The sequence below is a fragment of the Rhinolophus sinicus genome, linkage group LG03 (genome assembly GCF_036562045.2).
Source record: "Rhinolophus sinicus isolate RSC01 linkage group LG03, ASM3656204v1, whole genome shotgun sequence".
In the NCBI taxonomy this organism is placed as follows: Eukaryota; Metazoa; Chordata; class Mammalia; order Chiroptera; family Rhinolophidae; genus Rhinolophus; species Rhinolophus sinicus.
Window position 1 is genome coordinate 96,108,723 of NC_133753.1, and position 26,083 is coordinate 96,134,805.

Sequence of the window (26,083 nt, forward strand, 5' to 3'; positions counted from 1 at the left end):
TCCACAGCACCTTCCATTTTATTGTTTTATTTACAAACGGGGTAAAGTCAACTGGGAAAATCGGGGTAGGGAGTCAGTCTGGGCCATCCAAATGTGGAGAGATTCCTGGGTCAGTCTCCACCAGGAAGGCCGCGTCTTCTGTCCTTTTCCTGCCCCTTGGTAACGGCCCCTTGATTCCTCAGGGCAGCCTCGCCTGCTGCTCCTGAGCCCTTTAATGAGGGCAGATGGATCCTGGGGGGACGGGGTGGTACGAGGGCTGGGGCCCCCTCAGTTTGTGTAAACCTGAGTTCCGATCACACGCATGATTTCCTTCTGTATCTTGGGGTCCTGAGTATTAATGTTGGCATCGCCCACCTGCCCATCCTCATATCTGCCGAAGACAGGGCAAGTGTGAGCATAAGGGGGAACAATACCAGGATAGTGCCAACCAGTGGAACTGATTTCGGAGGTGTGGCCATCCCACCCCAGAAGGAAAAATCCTTTCTTGCTACTGTTTGGGTGGGAAGAGATTTAGCTTATCTGGCTTTCTTTGACCAGACCCCGATCTATAGCCATCCCCAGGCTCCAAGGGACAGTCCCAGTGTCCCTCCACTCAGGGAGCCAGGGACAAGTCTCAGATAAGAGATGAGTAAAACAACAACATTCTCTCAGCAGTCACAGGCCGGCACGCCCCGCCCCCACTCCTCCAAGCTGTTCCCACGGCACCGCCTGCACTTACACGAAGAAGAAGCGCGTGCAGACATGGTCGGACACAGGGCAGACCCAGATGTTCCCGTGCTTCTGCAGGTCCTTCGACGTGATCACTGGGAAGGGGCCAGAAGTTATACATAGGGCGTTTCAGTCACAGGCCAGGCAGGGGAGGGAAGGCGCGATGCTTCAACATCACCCTTCGCTGGCTTGTGTGCCAACACTTGCACCAGAAATAAAGGCTGGGGACCCAGAAAAACAGACCGGGTGAGCTACCTACCTTCACAAAGTGCTATACAATTTAGATTCCGACTCTGCAGGAACCTCGACTGAATGGATCGGGTCTGGAAGAGAGAGCAGAGCCAAGCAGACTGTCACAGTATTCCCGAGAGGTGGCTTAGCTGGCGATGGTTGTGGGGGGGTCAGGGACATCCTGGGCTCCCGCTGCCCACCTCCTGCCCCCATTTTGCTTTCCCATCATAACCAGTCTGGGTGAATCTACAGCTTCCATCTTTACATTTTCATGTCACTGCATTTAAACTCAGTCTCTGTTTTCATACTTCTGACTGAGGCCACAGGTGACTTTGGAAGTGTGTTCATCTTGGGATGTACCTGATTCCTTCAAATGATCTTCAAACCACCCACCTCTCCCACCGTTTCCTCATCCATCTCTGCAGCCTACAGCTAGCCTGGGGGAAGAGTCCTGCCTCACTGGAGCAGGGCCACTGGTGATACCTGGGGGATGGTATTCATCCTGTTATATCTCTGGACCAGCTCATCCTTGGAAGGCATCCTGTGCTGTCCTTTTCCCATTCCTGTCACAGAACAACAGACCCAGTTCATTCCCCCATTCCTTTAGCAAACATTTACTCAAGAGCCTGCTAAGTGCCAGGCACTGAGGTAGACAACCTGGTGACACAGCGGTGAGAGTAAAACAAGCTATCTGTCCTTAAAAAATGTAGTCTGGTGGAGGTTGGTTATAGGCAAAGAACAAGTAATCACAACACAGTATGGTGAGGGCTGTGATGGGAGCACATGGAGCCCTGTGAGCTACAGGAGGAGAAGGTGGAGCCCAGCCTGGGGAATCGAAGAAGGCTTCCTGGTGACAGCAGGCTGAGAAGTCGGGACTAGAGCTATTTACACAGGAGGGCAGTACCTGGGCAGAGGTGACAGGACGGAACCCGGAGGGAGAAACAGCGTGCCTGCGCCTGTTGGGGGCACAGCCCGTGGCAACGGCCTGGGAGCACGTGTGAGAGGGGAGCTCGCGGCAGGTCAGGCAGGCCTGCAGACCCCGTGAGACAACTGGAGCTCAGCCTGAGAGCATCAGGGAATCACTCACGGCTTCTACAGGGAAGTAACAGGAAGCGATCGAGACGGGCAGGAGGAGCCCGAGAGAGCAGTGACATAACACCCAGGATCCAGTGCCAGGCTGCGTGAAGTGAGTGGAGAGAAAGCAAGCAGAGCAAGTCAGGCCTGCTCCAGTCTCGGCGTTACAGAAAACACTGTGACCAGAGCCATTCAAGAGAAGAGGGAGAAAGCACAGCAGCAGCTGAGGAAGAATTTCCCACAGATAACTATAATGACAACCCTGAGGAGTCCTGCTTCCTTCAGAAAGTCTTCCCAGACTGTAGGAAGCAGTGCCAATTCCCTTGTTCCCATCCTATCTAAACCCATAAATCCATCACCCTCACTTCTCACTGACTAACCCTGTTGCTAACACTTACAGGCTCCACCTGGATTTCTCTGATTTAGATACGAATCAGCCTGTGTGCCCCTCCTGCCAGCTCTCTCTGGCCTGTGCTGAGGACTTCAGTCTCTCCTGAGCGATGGCACAGCCCCACCTTGTCAGTTAGGGACACGGGTCTGTGTGTATGAGACTGAGGGGACGGACAGAGGGACATGAGGCCATCATCGCAGGCCACATGCAGGCGCCCTCCCCACTCCACCCTGGAACTTCCTATTGTCACTAACCACTCGTCAGTGTCTGGTCTTGCAATAGCCATGGTGTAGTGGGGGGATGAAAACCCCTGGACTGACAGCGTTCACTGCTCAGGCTGTCAGTCCATCATGCACCCACACTCAAGTCCCGTCATAGATTTATGGCCTGAATGGAACTCAGGGTAATCAGAGCCTCAGACTAGAACCGCTAATTTCCTCCTCCTACAGGACACTCACCACCTCTCTGTTCCCACCTTCTCTATTAGCCTTAACTGGGTTTAGCTCTGCACCCAAACCTCACGACATTCTCAGCCTGGGTATTTTACAGCAAGATTCTGAGTGGAATTCTCCTTTGGGTTCTACCCCGGAGGCCAGAACAATCTGATTCCTATGGCTGATCTTAGAGATGGCCATCATGATACAAATCCTGTCCCATTCCAATCCTGTTGCACACTGTCTTATCTATACTGACCCAGTTTCCTAAGACCAGACCCTGAGAACATGGTGGCTAGAATGATTTCTAGATGCTTTGTGTCCAAAGTACATACTTATCAAGTCTCTAAATAGGACTAAACAAACAGATGGAGTTCACCATCTCCTTTTTCACTGGCCCTCATTGTAACCTGCACGCTCTGACCAAGTCATTGGAGGCTCTGTTCGTCAAATGGATGCTGTCTACACGCCCCCAGGGGGCACCCAAGGCCATCAAGCTAAGGATACCTTGAGGAAGAACAGAAAAGCAGAGCAGAATCGGGTGGAAGGAAACATCCAAGAAGATAGTTGGCCAAATGCTAGAGCAAATACTAGTTGGACACTTGCACGCATCCCACCCACCGTTACAGAGACTCCCGTTTGTCTGTGGGGCCATCAGAGAGTCAATCATTGAAGCAAAGCCCACCCTGTCAGTCCTTATACTGGTAAGAACACTGTCCCAGAAGTTAGGCGATCTGCTTTCCCGTCTTAGCACTGCTACTCATAGCTGTGTGACCCCAAAGTCATTTAACGTCTCTGAGTACCAGCTTTCTCATCTATAAAGTAACATGGGATTGGATGAGATGATCTGTAACTCTAATAGTAAAGTCCTATGGTATTTTGTACCTATAATCAATTGACCTTTTTGAAAAGGAGGAGAATAGTACCATATGATGTTTTTACGTAATTAGTAAAGTGATGAAGAAAAATAAGACATCAATAGAGACTCCTGGCTCCATCTATAACTAAAGGTATTCAGGCACTTAGTGGTAAACAAAGGCCAGTGAGAGAGGACAGGGAGAAAACAGGAAGAAAGTATCTGTGGGAACCAGGAGAAACTCACTATTTGGAAAATAATAAGCTTCATGAGAGGGAAGCTCAGGCTGAGACAAAGATAAAAATTGAGGAACCTAGACAAAGAAGCCAGAAAGACTACCCCAACCCCACCCCACTTTGGACCCCAGGCAGGAAGAATAAGATCCATTCACACATTCAATAAATATTTATAGGGCATTTACCCCGTGCTGATTCAAGGTAACATTCGGTTCATGACACACTGTCATTTATTTAATAGGACAACGTATACCTACAGATCCAACCTAAGGACTAAGTCCAACAACTAAAACATTACCAGTGACTTATATCTAACAATGTGCTACCCCATCCAAACTATCTGCCTCTCCTTGGGAGGTAACCATCAACCTGAAATTTCTTGTTTCATCACACAACTCACACACACACACACACGCACACCTAAATAATGCTGAATTTTTTGGCTTTTAAACAATATAAAAAAGGCTTGCCTTTTCTTATTCAACTATATTACTAAGATTTTTCCAGGTTGTTGAGTTCCACTGTTTGTTCATTTTCATTGCTGAATAATAATCCATTGTGAGAATATATTAAAATGTATCCATTCTCCTGATGATGAGCGTTTAGGTTGTTTTCAGGGTTTGCTCTTGCAAACAGTATTGCTTTGAACATTCATGTAACATCTTTGGGTGAACATATGCAGGAATGAAAATGCTGGGTAACAGCGCTAAGATTTCTCAGCTTTATGAAATTAAACACAAAATTGTTTTCCAATTTACTCATATACATGTATCTCCATCAGCAATAAAAGAGGGTCTCATGCTTTAACAAGGTTGGCAGTTCAATTCCTGCATGGGATAGTGGGCGGTGCCCCCTGCAGCTAAAGATTAAAAAAAAAAAAAAAAAAAAAGAGGGTCTCATGATCTACAACCTCTGGAACCATCAGCGGTGTTATCAGATTTCTTAATGTTTGCCAATCCACATGAGTGCTAAATGGTAAGTCATTTGGGTCCTCATTTTACTTCCGTGATTAACAGTGATTGAGCAACTTTTCATATCTTTTGGTCATTTCTTCAATGACATGGCTGTTCATGTCATTTGGCTATTTTCTGTTAGGTTGTCTTTTTCCTAATGATTTGTAAGAATTTTTTTTTTAAAGATTTTATTGGAGAAGAGAAACAGGACTTTATTGGGGGCAGTGTGTCCTTCCAGGACTTTTCCAAGTCAAGTTGTTGTCCTTTCAATCTTAGTTGTGGAGGGTGCCGTTCAGCTTCAAGTTGTTGTCCTTTCAGTCTTAGTTGTGGAGGGTGCAGCTCAGCTCCAGGTCCAGTTGCCGTTGCTAGTTGCAGGGGCACAGCCCACCATCCCTTGCGGGAGTTGAGGAATCGAACTTGCGACCTTGTGGTTGAGAGGATGCACTCCAACCAACTGAGCCATCTGGGAGGCAGCTCAGCTCAAGGTGCCGTGTTCAATCTTAGTTGCAGGGGGCAGAGCCCACCATCCCTTGCGGGAGTCGAGGAATTGAACTGGCAACCTTGTGGTTGAGAGCCCACTGGCCCATGTGGGAATCGAACCGGCAGTCTTCGGAGTTAGGAGCACGGAGCTCCAACCACCTGAGCCACCGGGCCGGCCCCAAGAATTTTTAAAATATATTTTTATTGATAATCTTTTGTGCTTACAATGTTAAAAATGTCATCTCCTGATTTGTAGTTTGTCTTTTTACTTTCTTAAGGTGTCTTCTGATGAACAGAAGTTTCTAGTTTTAATAAATTTAACAATCTTTTATGATTTATGATTCCATCTTTTTCTATTCTCTGGATGATTTTGTATAAAATTGTGTAATAATTTATTCCTTGAAAGTTTGGTTTAAGATTTACATGAAAACTATCTGAGCTAGGTGGGTTTTTGTATGTGTGTTTAAATTTTTAAACTACTATTTCAATGTATTTTATAGTTTTAGAGCTATTTAGGCTTTCTACTTTTTCTTGAATCAGTTTCAAGTTATATTTTTCTAGAAATTTATCCATTTTGTCAAAGTTTTCAAAGTAGTGGCCTAAAGATGACAGAATTCTCCCATTAGCTTTTTCAATTTTGCTATATGTGTAGGTATGTTCCCTTTTTCTAATTGTGTTCTTTTTCTTCTTAATCAGTCTAAGCAGCTTAATCTTTTTTTTCAGTTCTTTAAAAGAATCATCTTTTGGATTTTTTGGTCCTGTCTACTGTACCTGTTTTTATTTGGTTGATTTTGGTTCTTACATATATTATCTCTTTTCTTCTACTTTGGTTTATTTTGTTGTTAGAGACATTTCTAATTCTGAGCCTCTGGACCTAAGTTTTCTTACCTTTATAACAGTTATAATTACTGGAGAATACTAAATGATAATCTATATGTACTCTAGCACTGTCCCCTTCGGATGGCAGACATGCAACTATGTGGTGGCTCTCCTTTATACAGACACTATATAGAACAAGAACAAAAGAAGACTGAAAAGAAACTAAGACATGAACCTGGAACACTAAGTTTTAAGTCAGAATCATTATCTGAGCAGGACAGAGCTGGACTCATCTCCTGACTAGAATCTGGACCTCATTCATGCCTTATCTTTGGAGTAAAATGCTTTCTCGTGCATCCAATGTGACTAATATCGTAGTGTGTGATTCACACTATGGCAGTCTACATTTTAAAAGGTGGTTGACAGGGAAGAGAACAACGTCTCCAAAAATGTAAGCTAATGGAAGGGACTCAAGCCTTCAAGCGTATTCAGATAAATTCACATGCACATGTACACACACACAACTTTTTATGACAGAGTACTGCCAACCAAAAATGTAGTACACAGAAAGCCGAGCTTCATCTCTCAGTCATTCCCTGACCTGTTGCCAGGGCCTAGCCCCTACAATGACTAAAACCATCCCCATGGAGAAGCGGACTAGCTAAGACAAAGGGAGGAAACTGGCCTCATTGTAAAGAATCTAAACTTCTAATGGGAGCAAGTAGAGAAAGACAAACTGTGTCCGTAACCGGGGAGAGAGCTGGTATAGACCAGGCACCCACAATGGAGCAGGAGACAGCACAGATCACGTGTTCACAGAATGGATGCAATGTAAACAGAGGCAAGGTGGCCGGAGAGTGTTTCTTACCTGAGTATCCAAAGGAAATACTGGAGATGGGGCTCAGGTAGATGCCTTTGCCATAGGCTGCTCCATGCAGCTTGCAGGGAAACACCAGGATGAGCAATATGAGCCTGGGCCCTCCCGGGGCTGTATATTAGGCAGCCATAGGCTTATCCAGCCCTGTCCCTCCATTTACCTTCTCTTTCATTCAGAGAACTCTAGGCACCTACTCTTGCAAAGCTGATTGGCTGAAAACTGGATGCAGGTTAACCCTTTGCCTATGAAATACTAGGTATTGACACCTTTGAGAGAGGAATGGCAGAGCCACTGAGTCAGTCCCTCGGCATCCGTGCACCTGTCCCCAGGCCTGGATATATACGCAGATTCCAAAACCAGGAATGACGGAATATGTCGCCAGGAGGAGGGACAAACCATTCCTTGGAGTAGTCTCACAGGGCAAAGAAATAATTCTCCTATTTCAACTCTCTGAATGAATAGTCACATAAATTGAAAAGTTCTAACAGGTAATTCATCTAATGGCTGCGATCAGCAATATGTACTCCTGCCTATAGCTAAATTCCCATTCCCCAAACCACCAACACACACAGCCTAGGGCCAAATATACAACAGCCACATTCATTCTATACGCACAGCTCCAACTTCCTCCCTAGGGAAGCCGCATGGCAGGCGGCATTTGAGGATGCTGAGGCAGAACCAGCTGAGCACTCTACAGTAGCTTTCCCCCAAATTGAGTGGTGCAGGGCGAAGTTGGAGAGAAGGGGAAGGGGCACAGCCTCACCTGCAGTTTGGTGTAGGATGCATTGACCAGTCCATTGCGCAGGATCGAATGCCAGTTCTCAATGTGGGACCCACTGTAAGGCAGGGTAGAACACATGTCTCCAAACGGTAGGAGTTTCCCAGGAGCACTTCCATGATTGCCATTCCCACCCATCCTCACCCACACAGGACATGAAGATGGACAGACAGACCTAGCAATGGACATGCACATGGACAGTCATAGGCATGCAAGGTGTGTGAGTGTGGCTGACCCTACATCTTCATTTCTAGTCCCATCCTCTCTGCGGTGTTTTAGCTACTCCCATCCTAGATCCTCAACTGCTGGTTCAGTATTTTCATTTGCTTTTTCTCTTATATTTCAAATTAAATTCCTCTCAAACTCAATACACTTATCACTGATCCCAAATATGGCTTCCAGTCCTGAGTTCATGTCTATTTTGAGAAAAGGTTCCCACCATTCCCTTTAGGTTACCTTTAATCTCTCTCCCTCTCCCGCTCTCCTCTCCCCTCTCCCACAATTAGGCACCAATTGCTGATTTCTTTCAAAGTAGCTTTCAAATCTATCCCCTCTAATCTGTTCCTTCAACCACTTCTTTTTAATATGTAAATGTAATTTCTCCCCAACTACATTACCAGTAGCCTGAGAGTAAAGACCGTATCGAAGGGATCTTTTTATTCTCTACAGCACCCACCACAATAAATATTTGCTGACCAACAGGTTGATAGACACAGGTAACACAAACTCATATACCTCTCGTGAACTTGCCCTCCCACTGCCCTGCGTTAGTTGCTGCCTCCCCTACCCCCTCCCGCCTCCACCCTCCTCACTGGAAGGCAAAGGTGCTGCCGTAGAGCTTCTTGGCGGTCCGGAACCGAGCCTCCTTGGCAGGAGGGCTGCTCAGCAGGAGGAACTGGTGTGAGGTGTGCATGAACTTCAGCTGCTGCCCAGGGTGGGGTGGGGTCAGGAAAACAGAGCAGAAATGGAGATCAGGGAGGGAAGGATTGGGGATAGGGAGCAAATCAGGGCCTGTAATGTCCCCTAGTAAGGGAAATGTGCTCAGGCCCAATGACTACTGTTGATGGACAGAGCCAACCAGGCAAGGCTAGGACCAAGGTGGCTGGCTGCTTTGGAGCCCCTCCCTGCCCCCACCAGCAATTCAGACTTTAGAGGAAGAAAAGTCACTTACCCTGCTGAGAGGTAGTTTGACAATGTGTGACCTGTTGCTGGAAATGATCCTAGGACAAAACAGAGGAAAAAGGAGGACAGCATAAGTGTGTGGTTAGGCCATCCTGAACACAGCAGCCGGCTTGCTGTGCCCCTGGGAGACAAGCAAGGATTCCGGGGCTGTCTCAACTGTGTGGAGTATCCAGGTCACTATCAGGACATCCCCATGGGTAGTAATGCTTGTGCATAGAAATGTAAAAGGGAAACTACTGAACAGAGACCACCTAGGTGCTGGAAGTTAAACAGTGGATGAAAAAAGAACACAGAGGTCAACTGAAAAAAAATAAAACACTAGAAAGGAGGGGTTTGTATTAGGATGCTGAGAACTTATTCTTGGGATTCAGAAATTTAGAATGGGGGCTCAGGAGTAATCCACCTGAGCTCAGAGGAAACCTGAAGGTTCTCAGGGATGGGGAGGAATGGACAGAAAGTTACTGTTTACGCTGGAGAAAGAAACGGAAGAAACTAGAACAAACTTCCTGCAGCTTCAGGGATAGATTGGGCTGTGCGTAGGCTGAACTCAGGGACAGGAGAGAACAAAGGCACAAAACACTGAGGGCTCAGCAAGGGAGCATTATCTCCTATAGTGGATATGGTCTGGTTTTTTGTGCTTTTGTACTCGTCACGTCCTCCTGAATGGTCTGTGCCTGGTCATTCCTCATATAATACTAAAGAGGGAGCATGTTGCATTGAGAAAGTACTGATGTCAAAGGCTGACTAAGGTGTGACGGGAAAGCTGTGTCAGGAAAACAGAGCAGAAATCAAGAGCAGGGAGGGCGGGCAAGGGATGGAGGGCAGTAGAGAATGATCAAAAATCTTTCCAGAAGGGAATAACAACAACGCCTCCAGGCTCTGGACTGTCTACATCACCAGGGAGGCCCTGAGACAGAGACAGGGAGTCGCAGGGGGACACTGACCCTCTGGATGCGCAGAAGCTTATTTGAAATGAACGGTGTTAAGTCCTACATGCCAAGGGCACTCAAAAACCTACTGGTAACCAAGAAACCCCTAAAGAGCAGTTGAGACATCATCTGAGAATCTGTGAGCTCTCTGCAGGATCTGAGTTCTTGTCAAGGCCAGGTGTATCAATAAAACACCAAGGAAAAGCTGCCATGACATCGATAACCTCAGAAAGGAGGCTGACACTGCCTCTATGAGGAAGTCCAGGCTCCGTCCCCAATACCATGTCCCTTTGCCCTGCCCCCGGGGCAAGGGTTCTATCCATACCACTGCAGGAGAGGATGGGCGAGGGGGTCCAGCTTGTCCATCTGCTTCTTGATTTCCAGATATGAGCCCTGTAAGACAGTAGCCATAAGCTTATCTTCCAGGAGTGGTGGGAGCCCTCCCACTTTCCACAGACTCTCAGGGCCCAGGGCAAGGTGGGTACTGATGGCCACACAAAGGCAAGAGGAGATGGGGTTCCCACCCCCAAGGAGCCCAGTCAGATCGGGAAGACTCATAAATAAATATGGAAATGACTGAAGATGCTTACAAAACAACATGCAGGTGGGTCTCCCTCATTTAATGCAATTCCTACAGCCCTAAAAAGTTGATTTTAAATCAAAAAATAAATAAAATCAATGTCCAGAAAGAACAGGCTAAGGAATCCTGTGGTACAACTTAACATAAAGCAGAGTCCTTCTGACAAGTATATCATCCCTCCTTGGTGTGTCTTATGTGTTAATCTGAACTGTGATACATAGGATTTGCTGAGAAGAGGCCCACCTGTAAATGAGTACAAATGAATGTCTATTCATGCAGAGACTGCAGACGAGGGGTGGGGAAGTCTGGTGAGGGACAGCCTTGAGTCAAAGGATGGTCACTGCTCCATGTGGCTGCCCCACCCCTGGAAGGACAGAAGATGTAGGCCCTGGGTCTACTTCCTGACCTCCAAGCCCCCCTCCTCAGCCTCCCAACCCTGAGCAGATGTCTTCCCCTCACTTCTCTAATTCCCTGAGAATTACGGGGAAAACATTACATACGAACTTGTGAAGAAATTCACAGTGAAGGTAAAGGTTAAGAGAGACATTAGGAGTGAGAAAGAGGAGTAACAGAGCTAGAACACAGAACAGGACTAGGAAGACTGAAGAAAACACTGAGGAATCTGAGTAGCCTGTCTAAGTCTTCACTCCACTCCCGTGAGTTCCAAGCAGCACAGGGCCCTTGAGCAGCGCAGGCAGAGGACGGCGGACAGACCAAAGGCAGAGTACCTGCGTCATCTCCCTGATGGACATCACACTATCCAGAGCTTTCTGAAGTCGCTCGTAATTCTTCTTCTGTGGGGAATTCATGGGAAGAGAAGAACCAGATGAAAAGAAGAGAGTAAAATGTGATGAAAAGGAGGGCTAGGGAACCAGCAGCATGTCATGGAAAGAACACAGATTTAATGTCAGACAGTACTGGAATCACACGCTAGTTCTTTCACCAGCTGGGAATCATAGGCTAAGTTACTTAACCTCTCAGCACCTCACGCTCCCTGTGTGCAAATGAAGATAAAACTCCCACTGTCCTCGTAGAGACGCTCTGAGGCTTAAGCAGTGCGTGTAAAGTAGCTGGACAGTACACGCTACACTACAAGAACAGCTGTGCTGGGCACTGTGCTGGTTAGTTTCGTCAGTGGCTAACTGTCAATCTGACTGGGCCATCGGGGTGTGTCTGTGAAGTGCTTCTGGAAGACATGGAACCTTTCAATCACAGACTGAGTAAAGCACATGACCCTCCCTAATTTGGGTGGGCCTCAACCAATCAGTTGAAGGCCTGAAAAGAACAAAAAGGCAGAGTAAGAGGAAACTTATCCTGCCAGACTTCCTGAATCTGGAACACTGGTCTTTTCCTGCCTTTGGACTTGGATCCAGAGACCGCCAGCTTTTGGACTGGAACATACACCTTTGACTCTCCTGGGTCTCCAGCTTACTGACTGCAGATCCTGGGACATCTCAGCCTCCACACTCATGAGCTAAATCCTTGTAACAAATCTCTTTCTGTATACCTATCTCTTACTGGTTCTGTTTCTCTGGAGAACCCTGAGCAATGCAGTACTTTACATACATTATCCCTTATTTTTATAACAATCCACAAGGTAGATATTACCTCTTTTTACAGATAAGGAAGTTGAGGTTCACAAAGGTTAAGTGACTTGCTGACACCACTCAGCTCGGGAACAGCGAAGTCTCATGTAGACTCCAGGTCTGTCTGGCTCCAAAATCTGCATTCTTTTCTTTCATGACATAACTAATTTTAATCCTTCTCCCCTCCTTCTGACAAACTCAGTTATTTATTCACCGAAACAGCTAAAGCTTGGGGTTCAAGAGTTCCCAAGAAACAAGTGTTTCACTTCCTCTGACCTTACTCCAAGCTGCTGTGTCCATGAGAATGATGGCCCGTGGTCTCCACTATCATTTCATGTTCCTGTTCATTAGCCCTGACTTTCCTTCCCAGTGACTGTACCTTAGGGTTAAAGGCCAGGGTCTTGGGATCAGTGGGGTCCACCACAGAGGGATAAGGCTCAAAGATGATGCTCTTTCTTGGGGACTCCAAAGCTGCCCTACACATGGCCACCAGCAGATCCACCACCTTAGGGGCAAGGAGAGAAAGAGGGCAGAGCTAAGTGACTGCCCAGGGCTAGGAGGCACGTGGCATCCAGGACAGGGTCTACCCTCTGGAGTCTCAGCATGTTTCTCTGCTGTTCTTTTCAAAAGCAAATGTTTATGGTTTGTTTTCATTAGAAATAATATAAACTCATTATAAAAATTCAAGCAACAATGAATTAAAAAGTGATGAAAGAAAAGATAAAAATCATCCCTCTGCCCCCAAACAAATCTCTTTCGTCACAGGTAACTACTACTAAGTTTGATGTATATCCTTCCAGATATTTTTTCCTATGGAAATTGTTATTTTGTTATGTAGCAATTTAACAAATTGTACTATGCATACTGCTATATTTTCTTACGTGTTATAATTTTCTATCTATAAATAATAGTTGCATAGTATTTCTACTGTAAGGACACACCATAATTTCTTTAAATGGACACCCTACAGATGTATTAGTTTGGTGCAAAAGTAACTGCAGTTTAAAAGGTTCAAAATAACTGAAAAACTGCAACCACTTTTGCACCAACCTAATAGTTGTGTCTGTTGTTGTTTTTTTACGATTACAAACAATACTATTGTGAGTATCCTTACGTATGAAAGCATTCCTGGAGGTTAAATTCTGAGGTGTGAAACTGCTAGCTTCCCCAGGTTTTCTCGATCCCAGTTCCCACAGCTTTTTGCTCTCCGTACCTCTGCTCCAGTGGCCACCTCCTCTGCAGCTCCAGACATGACTCCCAGTGTGTAGAAGGAGAAAACACACAGTTCACGAGTACAGACGGCTGGCTACATGGATAGATTAAGCAGACAGTGGAGGTTAGGGGTGTGCAGTAAGAAGGGGTTGACCTCAGACAACGTTAGAATGGGTAGGAATGTGGGGCCCTCTGCCAGGAAAAGACAATAAATAAGTAATGTCTAATTCAAATGCCTTTCAGAATTAATGCTGTCTCCTCCAGGAAGCCTTCCATGACCTCCCCAGGTAGTTAGATGCTCTCTCGTCTGAGCGTCTACAATCCTGCTCATATCTTTGCTATACACTTAGAGTGACGTGTCTGCTACCCACTCAGAGTGCTCACAGACTGCATCTTATCCAGTCATCTTGGTCAATATCTGAACCATTTTTAAATACTGAGTGGGGATTATATCTTCAAAATATTCACATAGCCTCATCTTTCCAAATAGGAGTGCTGAGAGTTATTTTCTGAGACAAACAGTTATTTCTAAGAGTCTCAGAGAGTATGGACAGAATTCTGTCTTTACCAGAGACCCAGGAAGAAAACAATAAAGGTGGGCTAAGGAAGAGCGTCCTGGAACAGAGCAGGACGTGTACCTTGAGCATGGACCCATTCTGGAAGACATGCTGTTCATCACACACCACGCAGTACTCATTCAACGTGGGAATCCTCTGCTCCGCGTACTTCATGATCTGGGGAGGGAAGAGATTCTACTGCATCTTTCGGAAGTACAGGCACAGAGAGGGTACAACTTGAGCTTCTTTCCCAGCTACCTCCTCCCTCCCAGCCCTGTGCCCAAGGTAGAATCCTGCACTTAAACTGATGGCCTGATTCTAGAGCTCAGACTATATGTTAGAGTAAAAATAAGACCAGCCATGGTAGAAGATCTGGGTTAAGATTCCCCTTTTCACTACTTAAAACCATATATAACTTTGGGCAAGTCAGTTAACCTGAGCCTTGGTCTCTTCATTTATAAAGTGGGCCGTTATTCACGTCATAGAGGTATCGAGAGTAATGACATGATCCCTGTGGAAGTATCTGGTAAACACTAACAGCTATTAATTAAACTTTAACATTAGTTGTAGTAAGTATGAATGTCCTCTGGGACAGGTGAGTACTACTCCGTGATGGATGGCAGGGGGGCCTGAGAAGCCTCCCCACTACCCAGAACCATCAGCCTATCCACGGGTCCCCCCACAGACACAGCTCTGCGCTGCGAAGAGAGCACAATTCAGAGCTCCTGCAGCAATAGCCTAGTCTTTTTTAAAATGCTTTCTCTTAACATGGCTTTTTCAACCAGGTACATTTTCTGTATTAAGTTGTTCCCATTTCACTACTTTGGGGCTGGGAAAGGAACAGGCAAGGGCTTTTATTCATTCCGATTTATTGAATGAATGCTACATATCCAGCTCAGTGAAAGGTCTCCTTGATTGTGCAATAATATAAAAGATTGTCTTCACAGGCCCTATGCTGCAATGGGGAAGGTGTGGTATGTATACAAATTAATTACAATTCAAGGCAGCATATGGCACGTGACACACAGGTGCCTACAAAACAAAAAGCACCATGAAAGTTCAGCGAGAGGAGACATCACTTCCAGCTAATTAATACAGCTGGAGGAATGGAGCTCTCAGGGAAAAAGTGGCATTGAGCCTTGACTGCAACAGGCAGATACAGGGAGGAGGGCCAGTGGAGGGAATGACAGAACAAAGATAACAGAGATGCAAAAGTGAAAGCATGTCCAAGGAAGAAAAACATTTAAGAGAGGAAACAACCAGTAGTGGCTGAACAGTGAGAGGTCTGCACAGAAAACTGAAGACCACATGAGCAAGGCGCTTGGGACCCTAAGGAAACCATGTCAATGACCCTCATCTTGACACCCAGGCACTTCAAGTTTGGAGTACATCATGGGCGCTTGATCATATGTGCTCTGCAAGTACGGTCTGCCAGTAATGCTGTGAGCTCCCTGAGGATGGGAACTATGCCTTCTTATCTCCTATCTACATGACACTCAGCATAGTTCCAGGAGCAGAGCAGCTCGGGAAATACTTAACTGACTGAGGAGCTGGGAGATGTTAGGCGATCAGACGGGTCAGACAAGAGAGGAAAGGCTTTGGCGTGAGGCTTTGGACTTTACTTACCTGGACAAGGAACCCATATTCCAGAGTGGGGATGTTCTTGCAGTGACCACTGACCTGATGAGAGTAAAGGACAGCCCTCATGAGCCTCCCAGGACGCTGCTGCCTGGACAGACCTCACTCTGCCCATTACCTAGGATTCTCCCAAAGCAGCTAAGCCCTCGCTCCAATCAGCCTAAGTGATCCCAAAGCTGGAGAGAAGACTTTTAGATAGTTTTCCAAAAGGGCTCATCCGTCCTTAACCTTCTTCAAAATTCGGTGGAATAGGTTAGTACAGCAGCTGATTACTAAGTCCTAACCACAACCTAATAAAATCATGTGACATCTTTGGGATGCCCAACCCCAGACTCTGCTTCTTAGCCTACTATCAGAGAAGCTTACTTAACAGTTTAGATGTCAGTTTTCAGCTATTAAAAATACGTGTTCCATTCCACCTACTCAGCTACATGCCCAGATTTGATTTACGATGCCTGAAAAACCACACTCCCACCCCATTTGAGAAGCTATACTCCCACAATTCCACTTCCACCCACCTGACACCCCAGTCAAACCCTCCCCAGGCCATGTACCAAAGGAGAGGTCCGTGCTGGGGGAGGGAGGCCCACGTGCTGGGGGCACAGGAGACCTGCCTGGGGGCTGGGAGGGTAGCCAAACACTTCCACTTTGGGGTTCTTCAAGGTGCAGGAGATGGAGCGGTTCATGAGGCGCCCAACCCGAAGCTCAGGAACAGCGAGTTTGCCTTTCAGCATGGAGTCCTGTATGATGGGGAAACTGGGCGACCTGGAGAGGGAGCAAGGAGAGGCCAAACTGGGCATTCAGTACGAGCCCTAGAAGAGGTTTGGAGACAAGTGGGTCCTCGGCCAGGATCAGTGAAACGACTGGAGCCAAAGAGGAACTCACATATAAGGACAGTTCCATGGGATCTAAACACTGGTAAACAAGTAGGTGACACATCAGAATTGTTTTTTTGTCATTATCTATGTGTGTTCTCCATTGGAACACGGAGGGTAGGCAGAGGCAAAGCCTAGGTCACTGTCTGTGGCATCCAGGCAAGGTATGGAATGATCCCTTGAAAAGGATGCCTGTTTGATTTACTCAATGTGTGTGTGTGTGTGTGTGTGTATTTATATACATACACTGCACTAGGCAAGAATAGTTTCTTCCCAAAGAGCGTGATGTCTGACTGTCCACAGTAGTGGCTGAGAAGCTACAAATCTGGGTCTGTGTTTGCCTCTGCGAAGATCAGAAAGCACCAGGGTTTGGGGTGTTGTCACAAGGGGATGTAGGCCTAAGGTCAAAGAATGGAGCAATATTTATTTTTAGAACTAGGTAACAAATCAATGTACCCCTGCATAAGAGCGAGGAGTTGGTGCCTGTCTCTGACTTGGCCTCCTTAGGATGGGAATAAGGATGAGGCTCAAATAAAGGAAAGATGGAGTGACTGGCACACATTTCTCCAAAGACATTCCACGAGTTAGGTGTTATGTTTTACATAGATGACAGGTATGAATACTTGGGTCAGGAGAAGGATGAGGACACACAGGGAACAGGACCACGTGGGTGGTGTTAGCAATTAAAGGTACAGGATTCAGAGGACCTACGGAGAGGACACCAAAGATAAATGTAGGTAATCAAGAAGGTAGGCTGGCGACTGAGCCAGACTAAAGTGACCAGAGGTGACCGGCCCCTGGGGGAGCACTTACTTGGGGACAGGTGAGAAGATGCTGAGGCCAGCTCGGAACTTCTTGATGGTACCACTTGCCTTGAACCAGCTGTGCCTCTTCTCCTGCTGGGTCTTCAAAAAATCGTTGCTGAGATGTTTCCATTGTTGGGATGTGAACATACCCAGGATTCTAAGGAATCAAAGAAAACAGGCTTAGGAAAGCTCAGGCAGGGGAATAAGTGGAGAAATAGGACTATGAAAAGCAACTAATCCAAAAAAAATAAATAAGTAAATAAAGATAAACTTTTAAAGAAAAGAAAAGCAAACAATCTAGAATTCACATCCAGGGACTGCAGAGGAAGTTGTGGTGGGGGAATGTCAGAACAGCTCCCTCCACCCACAGGACCTTAGCACATGGAAACGTAGTCTTAAAGTACCTCTTTACTCTAGGGGGTAAACACCCACCCCCATTACCTAGTCGAACAGACCAAAAAACATTCTGAGATGCTTTGCCCTTAAAGGCAGATCTCAAAGGTGAGCCCTCAAAAGTGGGGAACCTTGGAATTTATTGCTAAGAATGACTATACTTTGAGGGTGAAACAGAAGTAGTGGGGTGGAGGTGAGTACCACCCTCTGCCTTGTGAAGTGAGGAAAAGTCCTAGGGAAATGAGGGGTACTGAAATTATGTGAAAAGTTACATCCCCAAATTTATGGTTTCTGACTTGAGCTGGGCCCTCAGCTAGTTCTGTCAATCCTGTCACTTGCCATTGATCAGTTCTCTCTAGCGTTACTGTAAGCTATTATTCTAAATCCTTATCATCTTCTTTAAGCAACTAACTTTACCTACAACCAATAACCTCGCTTCCTTCTTAATAGAGAAAACTGAAGCCATCAGATACCAGCTCCCTTCATTTTCCAAGTCTACTACAAAATCTATTTCCTTTTCCACCATTACCTCAATCCTGCCATTCTCTGGAGACAAGGAAACCCTCCTAGTATTACCTCTATCTGTGCTCAGGATCTCAGCCCCTTCTCGCCTCTTCAGGGACCTTGATCCATCCATCACCCCCCTCCCCTGGTAACTCCTTTCCCAAAATCTACAAAAAGTTTCAAGTTCCTGCCACTGATGTAACTACCGCTCCCTCTTCCCCTCCTATCCACACCCAAATTTCTCAATCCACACTTATTGTTTCTACTTTGTTGTCACGCACTTCTCAACATATTCTACCTTTGCCACTCCACTCCAACTGCTCTCACCTTGATGCTAATTCCAACAGAAACCCCTAAGTTCTCCTCTTGCCTATTCTTTCTGGATCTCCTTGTAGAAGCTGCTCTCCTCCTTGCCTTCTGTGACACCATTCTCTTGCCATTCTTCTCCAACTTTTCTGACCTACCTTTAGTGTTTCTTCTTCCTCTGCCAACTCTGCTAATTTCTTGGGTATTTTGTCTGGGTGATAAAGGATGTTTTTATGGTGATAAAGGGTGTTTTTATTTTGTTTTGTTTTTTAAAATATTACATTTAAAAATTTTTATTTATTTTATTTATTTTTTTACTTTATTGGGGAACAGTATGTACTTCCAGGACTTTTTTTTCAGAGTCAAGTTGTTGTCCTTTCAGTCTTAGTTGTGGAGGGCGCAGCTCAGCTCCAGGTCCAGTTGCCATTGTTAGTTGCAGGGGGCACAGCCCACCATCCCTTGTGGGAGTCGAACCGGCAACCTTGTGGTTGAGAGGACGCGCTCCAACCAACTGAGCCATCTGGGAGCTCAGCAGCAGCTCAACTCAAGGTGCTGTGTTCAATCTTAGTTGCAGGGGGCACTGCCCACCATCCCTTGCGGGACTCGAGGAATTGAACTGGTAACCTTGTGGTTGAGAGCCCACTGGCCCATGTGGGAATCGAACCGGCAGCCTTCGGAGTTAGGAGCACGGAGCTCTGACCGCCTGAGCCACTGGGCCGGCCCAGATAAAGGGTGTTTTGCCCTTGATCCTACCTTCTTCTCACTCTATTATGCTCTCCCTTAGCAATCTCTTATTCTACCTATATTAAGACATGTATCAGTGTAATTTCTACTCATACACTGATGTATATTCAACCATAATGACTCCTGTAAATACTAAATCTACGTATCTCTCTATTAAGCATCGCCTCTTGAATATCCAAAGGTTACCTTTAAATATGTTTAAAATGGAACTAATTATCTATCCTCATCCAACAAACCTGCTCTTCTTCTTAAATCCCTACTTAAACTGGTATTACAATTTACCCAGACATCTAGGATGGAAACCCAGGAGTAACTTCCCACTATTCCTTGGCTTATGACCATAAACAGTATATCCAAATCAATCTTCAACTCTTAATGATTTTGTACCCCATAAATCTCTCTAGACTATCATCTCTAATCTCAGCTACAGTCACACTTGGGTTCAGGCCCTCATCATCTCAGGTCTGGTCTTCTACAAAAGCCTCCTACTAAACTAATTCTGGTCTCTTGTCTCAACCCCTCCTACCCATTTTGCACAATGCTACCAGAATGCTTTTTCTAAAGCTAAATAGACCATGTCCTTTCTTTGCCTAAAACCCTTCAATGCTCCCACCACCTATAGTATCAAAGCCCAAGGGCCTCTGTGATGTGGACCCCTCCCTACTTCTCTGGCTTTGGCTCCTACCTCTCTTCCCTTGCAGTGTACTTGCAATATTTAACTTCCTGAAGTTTCCTGCATACATGCTGCTTCAGGTGACTGTGCCCTAGCAAATGTTAATCACTCTCAGAGACTGTCTACATGGCAACTCTTATCCATCTTTGAAAACCATTAATCATCTCTCATTCATTCCTTCACAGCCCTCCATCTCCCACCAGACTGACTCACTCCTGTGCTCGTTCTAAAACGTATGTATTCACTTCTGTTAGAGCATGTATTCAATGGACTATCGGAACTCCACTGAGGGTAGAATCTGTAGTTCATTTCTCTTTGTATACCAAATACTTAGCAAAGTGCTCAACACATTCATTCCACTAGAGCTGTCTGCAGTCCTGCAGCCCCATTCTGAGGAGACAAGAGAAAATGTGAAGAGCATGGCTCTAATTCCAGGGCTGTCCTTTGACTTAAACACTAAATGCTGATGAGCCTCTCCTCTCACCTCCAAGAAGTCTCAATGCCAGACACCCAGAACCACAGGCTCCTCTGTCTAACCATACATTTGCCCCCCCAAATTGATTTTAGTCTTTCTAGGGCATAGCTCAGAAAGACATTTAAGAAAGGAAACATTCCATCCAAGAGTCTGCCTGTCCATCCATATATGTCCACCTCTCTTTCCCTCATATGTCCATCACCAGAAAGATCAAAGTTCTTACTTTTTCAACTGAAGACCCAGCCCAAACCCTTCCTTATTCGATGGCTGGAAAACCTCAATTGATGGTTCTGCAAAAAGAAGAGAAAGCTCCTAGTATGGACATGTCTTTATCCTCCTGGGACTCCAAAGCCCCAATCCAGCGGACCAGCTTCCTCAGAGTCTAAAGGTACTTGAAACAATGGCGGAGAAGGAAAACATTTGCAGCAGAGGGGAGATTCTGGGAGCTGACTGACCAATTTCAAATATCCTCAACTTCTATGAGGAAGTTGAGGGGAAGGGGAGAAATAAATAATATCTGGGAACCAGAGAAAACAATTTCATTAACCAAGAAGGATTTGAGGGGCTTGCTATCAGGTGACAGGGAATGAAGACACCAATGAGAGGAAACTGAAAAGCCCCCACCAATGGCTTGCAGATTACACCAAGGGCCTTATTCAGCCTTGTTCCTAGTTTTTCTGTCTCATGTAACTCAGGACTTTGGATTAGATCAGACTCAGAGAACCCACTTGCCCAAAGTCACTCCCTTACCTGGTCCATCAAGATACTGGGACAGAGAAAATCGCAGCCGCAACACAATAGGTTCTGTCCGGAGGACCTTCCAGGCTGTAGAGACTTCCTCCTGAAGGAGTAAGAGAAATAGTTTCCGATTTAGCATCAAAGAGGAGCGGACCTGAAGCTTTCCCTGTATGGCACACACATGCACATGACAGTGCACGTCACTGTCTGCTGATGGTCTAGGAAAGAGGGGTGAAGAATCCGTGCTCCAAACAGCACTGAGGAGCACAACTCAGGGCCCACGTGACGCGATCCCCCAGTCCAGCTCGATGCGCAGGCAGGTACCAGCAGCACTTACATCGAGGAAGCTGATGTTGATGTGAAGGTCAATGTCCACGTCATCGATAGTTCCATATTCTCTACAGAGATACAGGGGGGAACAAGTGAAACTCATTAGGGAGAAAGAAGGGGACAGAGCCTGAGGCGGAGAAAGCCCTGAGCCTGGGCCGGGACCATGAAAGGTAGAAGGTAGCTGTGTTATCGGCCCTCAGCTACAGCCTTAAGCATCAGCATGACGAGGGCCTTCTCCGGGCCAGAAGCCCTTCTTACCTCAAAGGGGAAACTAGCAGCCTAGAGGGGTCTAAGATCGGATGGATTTCTAAGATCAGATGGATTTCTGCCCCACTTACTCCTGTCAGCCAAGCTCAAGTACGCTGAGCAGCACTCACTACCAGTAAGCTCATAATTTACCCATGTCCACAGACCCGCTGTCACACCTTGAAAAGGAAAAACCCTTCAGCCTTCTAACAGCTCAGAAGTGGCCCGCTCCCCACGCCCCTGCCTTCCCTGCTGTGGGGCCCCACCTGATGGATACAGAGTTCTCACTGTAGATCTCCTTCACGGCTTCAATGTCGGCATCGAGCTGTGGGTGCCGATACAGGTCAGCTGCACAGCTCCCCTGCGTCAGCAAAAGTGGCAGGGGAGGAAGACGGAGGGGAAGAGAGAGGTGAAAAAGAAAAAGAACACGAAAACGCACCAGGACCAGGAAAATCCAACAATAGCAGGACATATAAGCCAAAGACTGTGTATGAAGGGGCTCTTAGGAATGGACCTAGCGGGGATTTCAGTGACAGCTAAGTCTCCCTCTGTTACCACTCACAAGTTTCAGGGGTCCCCCTGCAGGCTTTGCTTAAGGAGTTCACATCGTTAAGTCTCCAGCTTTCCCTCTCAGACCCTGACCAGGACTCTTGGGTGTCCCTTCTACGAGAACTCAGAACAGACTGAAGCGTACAGAATTTAACGCAGATTGCTTCTGTCTGCAGAGTCCAGCATGGCTGCACGTGACCACGCCTGGGTAGTCACGGTGTTAGCAATCTCTGACAGGGTGATTTTTTTTTTTTTTTTTAATTTGACTCTAATGAAATGACCCCACTGGTTAGTGAGGGAAGAGTCCAAAAATAATTATTTCCAACTAAGAACGTAGGGGTAGCCTCCATGTACAGTGCATGTACTTTACTCTGGGAAAGGTATGAGTCCCAGGCAAGAGCAAGGCTGCACCAGCTTTGACGAGACCATGGTCAGACCACACCAATATTGTATCTCTGGTCCAGAATAATCTTCCACTCCTGATGGATCCAGAGAGAAGCACATATTTCAACTGTCCAACATGGATCTTAGGGGCTGTAATCTCACCTGAACTCCGTAGAGAAATTCCTCTGATTCATTATCTCCCTCCGAATCATCATCATTCCAGAACTGGCCTTTGATGTCCTAGTAAAGAGAAATAAGAGAACAACTCTGTTGGTCCCTGTTACCCCATGGAATGAACTGGGGTGATAGGATGGGAAACAGATCCTCACAAAGAATGGGAGAAGGTCCCGTGGGACAGCATGAGCTCCTAATCCCTTTATTCTCTTCACCTCGCCCTTTGGGAGCATCTCAGACTCTTCCTGAATCTGGTCATATACACGGCCTAGTTCTGACTTGGTGGGATGGAGAGAAATAGCAGTATGATCGACGGTCTGGTAGACATTGGGGTGGGATGCAGAAGAATTCAATGTCAAGGTTGGCTCCCAGGCATATCTAGGTTCTAGCATAAGCTGGCCTCTTCTAGGATCATCTACGGACCCAAGGCAGCTCCAACATACCTAAGTTCCCTGGCCTTGTCACTCTCTTTCTAGTCCTTTCCTTCCCAAGAAAACCCACCTTTACACACACCGAGTAGTATTGTTTCCATGCCCCGTCTCCTTTCTTTAATTTCAAATACTCACTCTACCTTCCGAAAGGGTGGGAGGGGAACTACCAGCAAAAGGGGAGGTTCCATCTACCCCTGGGTGATCAGTTACTGAGGTGGGCAGTCATTTCTCACCATTGGGTCAGTGGGTCACACACACTCCCCGGTCAGTGCTAGGCAGCACCCCTCCATACCACCAGCTGAACCCAGGACAACGAGACGGGCATTTAGGAGGCCACAAGGGAGACAAGGAAGGGGGTGACGTCAGGGGCTGACGGGAGATCGGCTGGGGATGGCAGGCTCTGCTGTTGTGGTAGTAACAAGTCACTGTCCTGTGGAAAGGAGACAACAGTTGGTTTCATCACCACTCAAAAGCTAGGCGGTGTATACACAGGCACACGTTTATACATACACTTTGATCATACATATGTACAGACACTTGTACATAAAGAAACATACTTGCGTGCATGCATACACACTTCTACACAGTTCTTTAAAGATAATGAACCGTGAAAGCACTAAAGAAACACAAGACACTACTGTTCCATTCAAGCTGGCGAGTTGGGATTGGAACAAGTCCCTGCTCGAGCTCATAATGCTGTATGAACCCTGAAGCCAGAAATAATGGTGGCAGGACCAGAGGCTTATGCTCCTCGGTCACAGCAGTTCACTTAGAATATTCTTCACAGTACCTGCTCCCAGCAGAATCAGATTCTTTGGGGACTTTTTACCCCTCGTTACTTCTCCAAATTGAGTCATCATCTCTTATTAAACATCAGTATCCCTAGAAGCCTTTATATGACAATCACAGCTAATTTAAAAAGCCATCAACACTGAACAGCTTCTGGTAGACATGGTCTGAGTCGTCATGACCAACATAATGCCCTGGACTCACCTTGCAGCCTACTCCACAAATAAAAATGCAATAATGATTCCCAACAAACGCTTAGAAAAACACGAACTCCTAGTCCTTTCACAAAAGTGAGAACCAGTTATAGGCCTTCCTGGCTCTGCATACATCTCACTCTCACCCACCCCAATTTTACACAGAGGTGTTCTTGGTCTCTAATATGGTTCTGTTGAACCTTAGGTTTCCAGTAGATCCGAGTTCTCAAATGGGCTTTGTAGATGTGTAGTACGTATCCGTATCACCAGGGAACTTGTTAAAAATGTAAATTTGCGGGCCCCTACTGAGACCTAGTGAATTAGAAATTTGAGATGGGGTCTAGTAATCTGTGTTTTAGCAAGCCCTTCACATTATTCTGATGCATAATAAAATTTCAGAAACACTGTTTTAAATCCTTGTGTGTTCAAGGGGCCTGTGGTCTGTTCCTCATATACCAACTTAAACCCGGTAACTGACCTAGGGTGGGCACATAAGGCATACAGCCAGGGCAAACAGCATGGCAGTCCCCTAGCTGACAGTGCTGTCTCACCCATCAAAAACAATATGCCAAAGGAAATGACAAGTGATGTTCTTAGAGATGACATAGCTGACATCTGAGATTTGCTTTAAAACACTACTCCAGCACAAAAAAGGGGCTGGAACAGGATAGATGAAATAAATATGGCAAAATGCTGATTGTTGATGAAGCTGAGTGATGGGTACATGAGGATTTGTTTTTTTTTCTTCCCCCTTCTTCTGCCTTCCCCTCCACCCCTACTCTGCTTCAAGCCGTTGTTACTCAGTCTAGTTGTGTAGGACACAGCTCCCTGGCCCATGCTGGTATTGTGAGCCTTGTGTCCCCCCGGCTGAGGCAGTCGGTCGCCAGTCCTTGGTCGGCCACTCACAGCAGCTTTTGCCGGCTGCTGGCCACTCATGCTGGCCACCAGCCACTCATGCTGGCTGCCGGCCACTCATGCTGGCCACCAGCCACTCATGCTGGCTGCCAGCTACTCATGGCAGCACATGGTAGTCCATGGCAGCCCAGCTCCAGGAAGAGCCGTTGTTCACAATCTTAGCTGTAGATGGCGCAGCTCACTGGCCCATGTGGGAATGGGACCACGCCGCACAAACCACTTGAGCCACCTGGTCGGCCCTACGTGAGGATTTCTTGTACTCTCTACCTTTGTGTATAGTTGGAAACTTTCATAATAAAAAGTTTTAAACAATCAGAGGCTACTCGTAGACTCTTGATGTGATGTGGTTATAACTAATTCAAGCCAACTAACTCTAAATGTGAATAGGAAGATTACCCCTGAGACTCTACAACTGTCTCCTTGCTGTTCTTCAAACATACCAAGCGTGCTCCCACCATAGGGCCTCTGTCCCTGCTGTTCCCCCTTCTTGGAATGCTTTTCACCCAAATGTCCACATGGCTTGCTCCTTCACTCTTTTAGATCTCTGCTCTAAGGTCACTTTGACCACCCTGTATAAAATAGCAAAACGCCCACATACACATACTAGCACTTCGATCCCCCTTCCCTGCTTTATTTTGTCCACAGTACTTATCATGCTCTGACATACAAATGTTTATCTCCCACCAGAAAGTAAACTCTGTGGTAGCACAGGCTTTAACTGTTTTCACTGGCTATTTTGTTAGTCTCCCCACACATACTTATTAAATGAGTGAATGAATGAATGAATGAACCATCTGCTGGATACCTGAAGCAAAGGGCAGATACAAGAACCTAAATGCATCTACACAGACAAAAATCATATAAAAATGATTTCAAAAAGCAAGACTCCATTCACCTTCAAGAGCAGCTGAAAACCAGAATATGAAGATTTGGGGGCTGGGTTTGTGAGACTTGAAAAGAAACAGTCAGGCGATGATCTGAATGATCACAGAGGAACCAAGAGGGAGGCACTGAAGTCCAGCCTAGGTTGTCTTGG

At 46.3% G+C, this 26,083-nt stretch overlaps 1 protein-coding gene across 6 annotated transcripts; it reads right to left on the reverse strand.

The window, feature by feature from the left end:
• Window positions 1-26,083, reverse strand: PARP6 (poly(ADP-ribose) polymerase family member 6). Of its 6 annotated transcripts, none has more exons than XM_019735980.2 (23): window positions 25,943-26,083; window positions 23,383-23,579; window positions 22,707-22,784; window positions 21,878-21,972; window positions 21,373-21,433; window positions 21,048-21,138; window positions 20,521-20,587; window positions 17,210-17,359; window positions 16,136-16,286; window positions 15,510-15,563; window positions 13,965-14,060; window positions 13,328-13,420; window positions 12,494-12,619; window positions 11,257-11,322; window positions 10,274-10,341; window positions 9,009-9,057; window positions 8,650-8,759; window positions 7,823-7,895; window positions 7,051-7,120; window positions 1,423-1,502; window positions 968-1,031; window positions 719-803; window positions 1-370 (listed from the first exon to the last, which is right to left on the reverse strand). In XM_019735980.2, the coding sequence occupies exons 2-23, from the start codon at window positions 23,383-23,385 to the stop codon at window positions 268-270; spliced, it is 1,833 nt and encodes a 610-aa protein (XP_019591539.1). In that variant the 5' UTR covers window positions 23,386-23,579; window positions 25,943-26,083; the 3' UTR covers window positions 1-267. The 6 variants fall into 6 exon arrangements, 4 of the variants coding, with proteins under 4 accessions (XP_019591539.1, XP_019591538.1, XP_019591537.1 ...); XM_019735979.2 differs by having other exon boundaries at window positions 8,650-8,762; XM_019735978.2 differs by having other exon boundaries at window positions 16,076-16,286.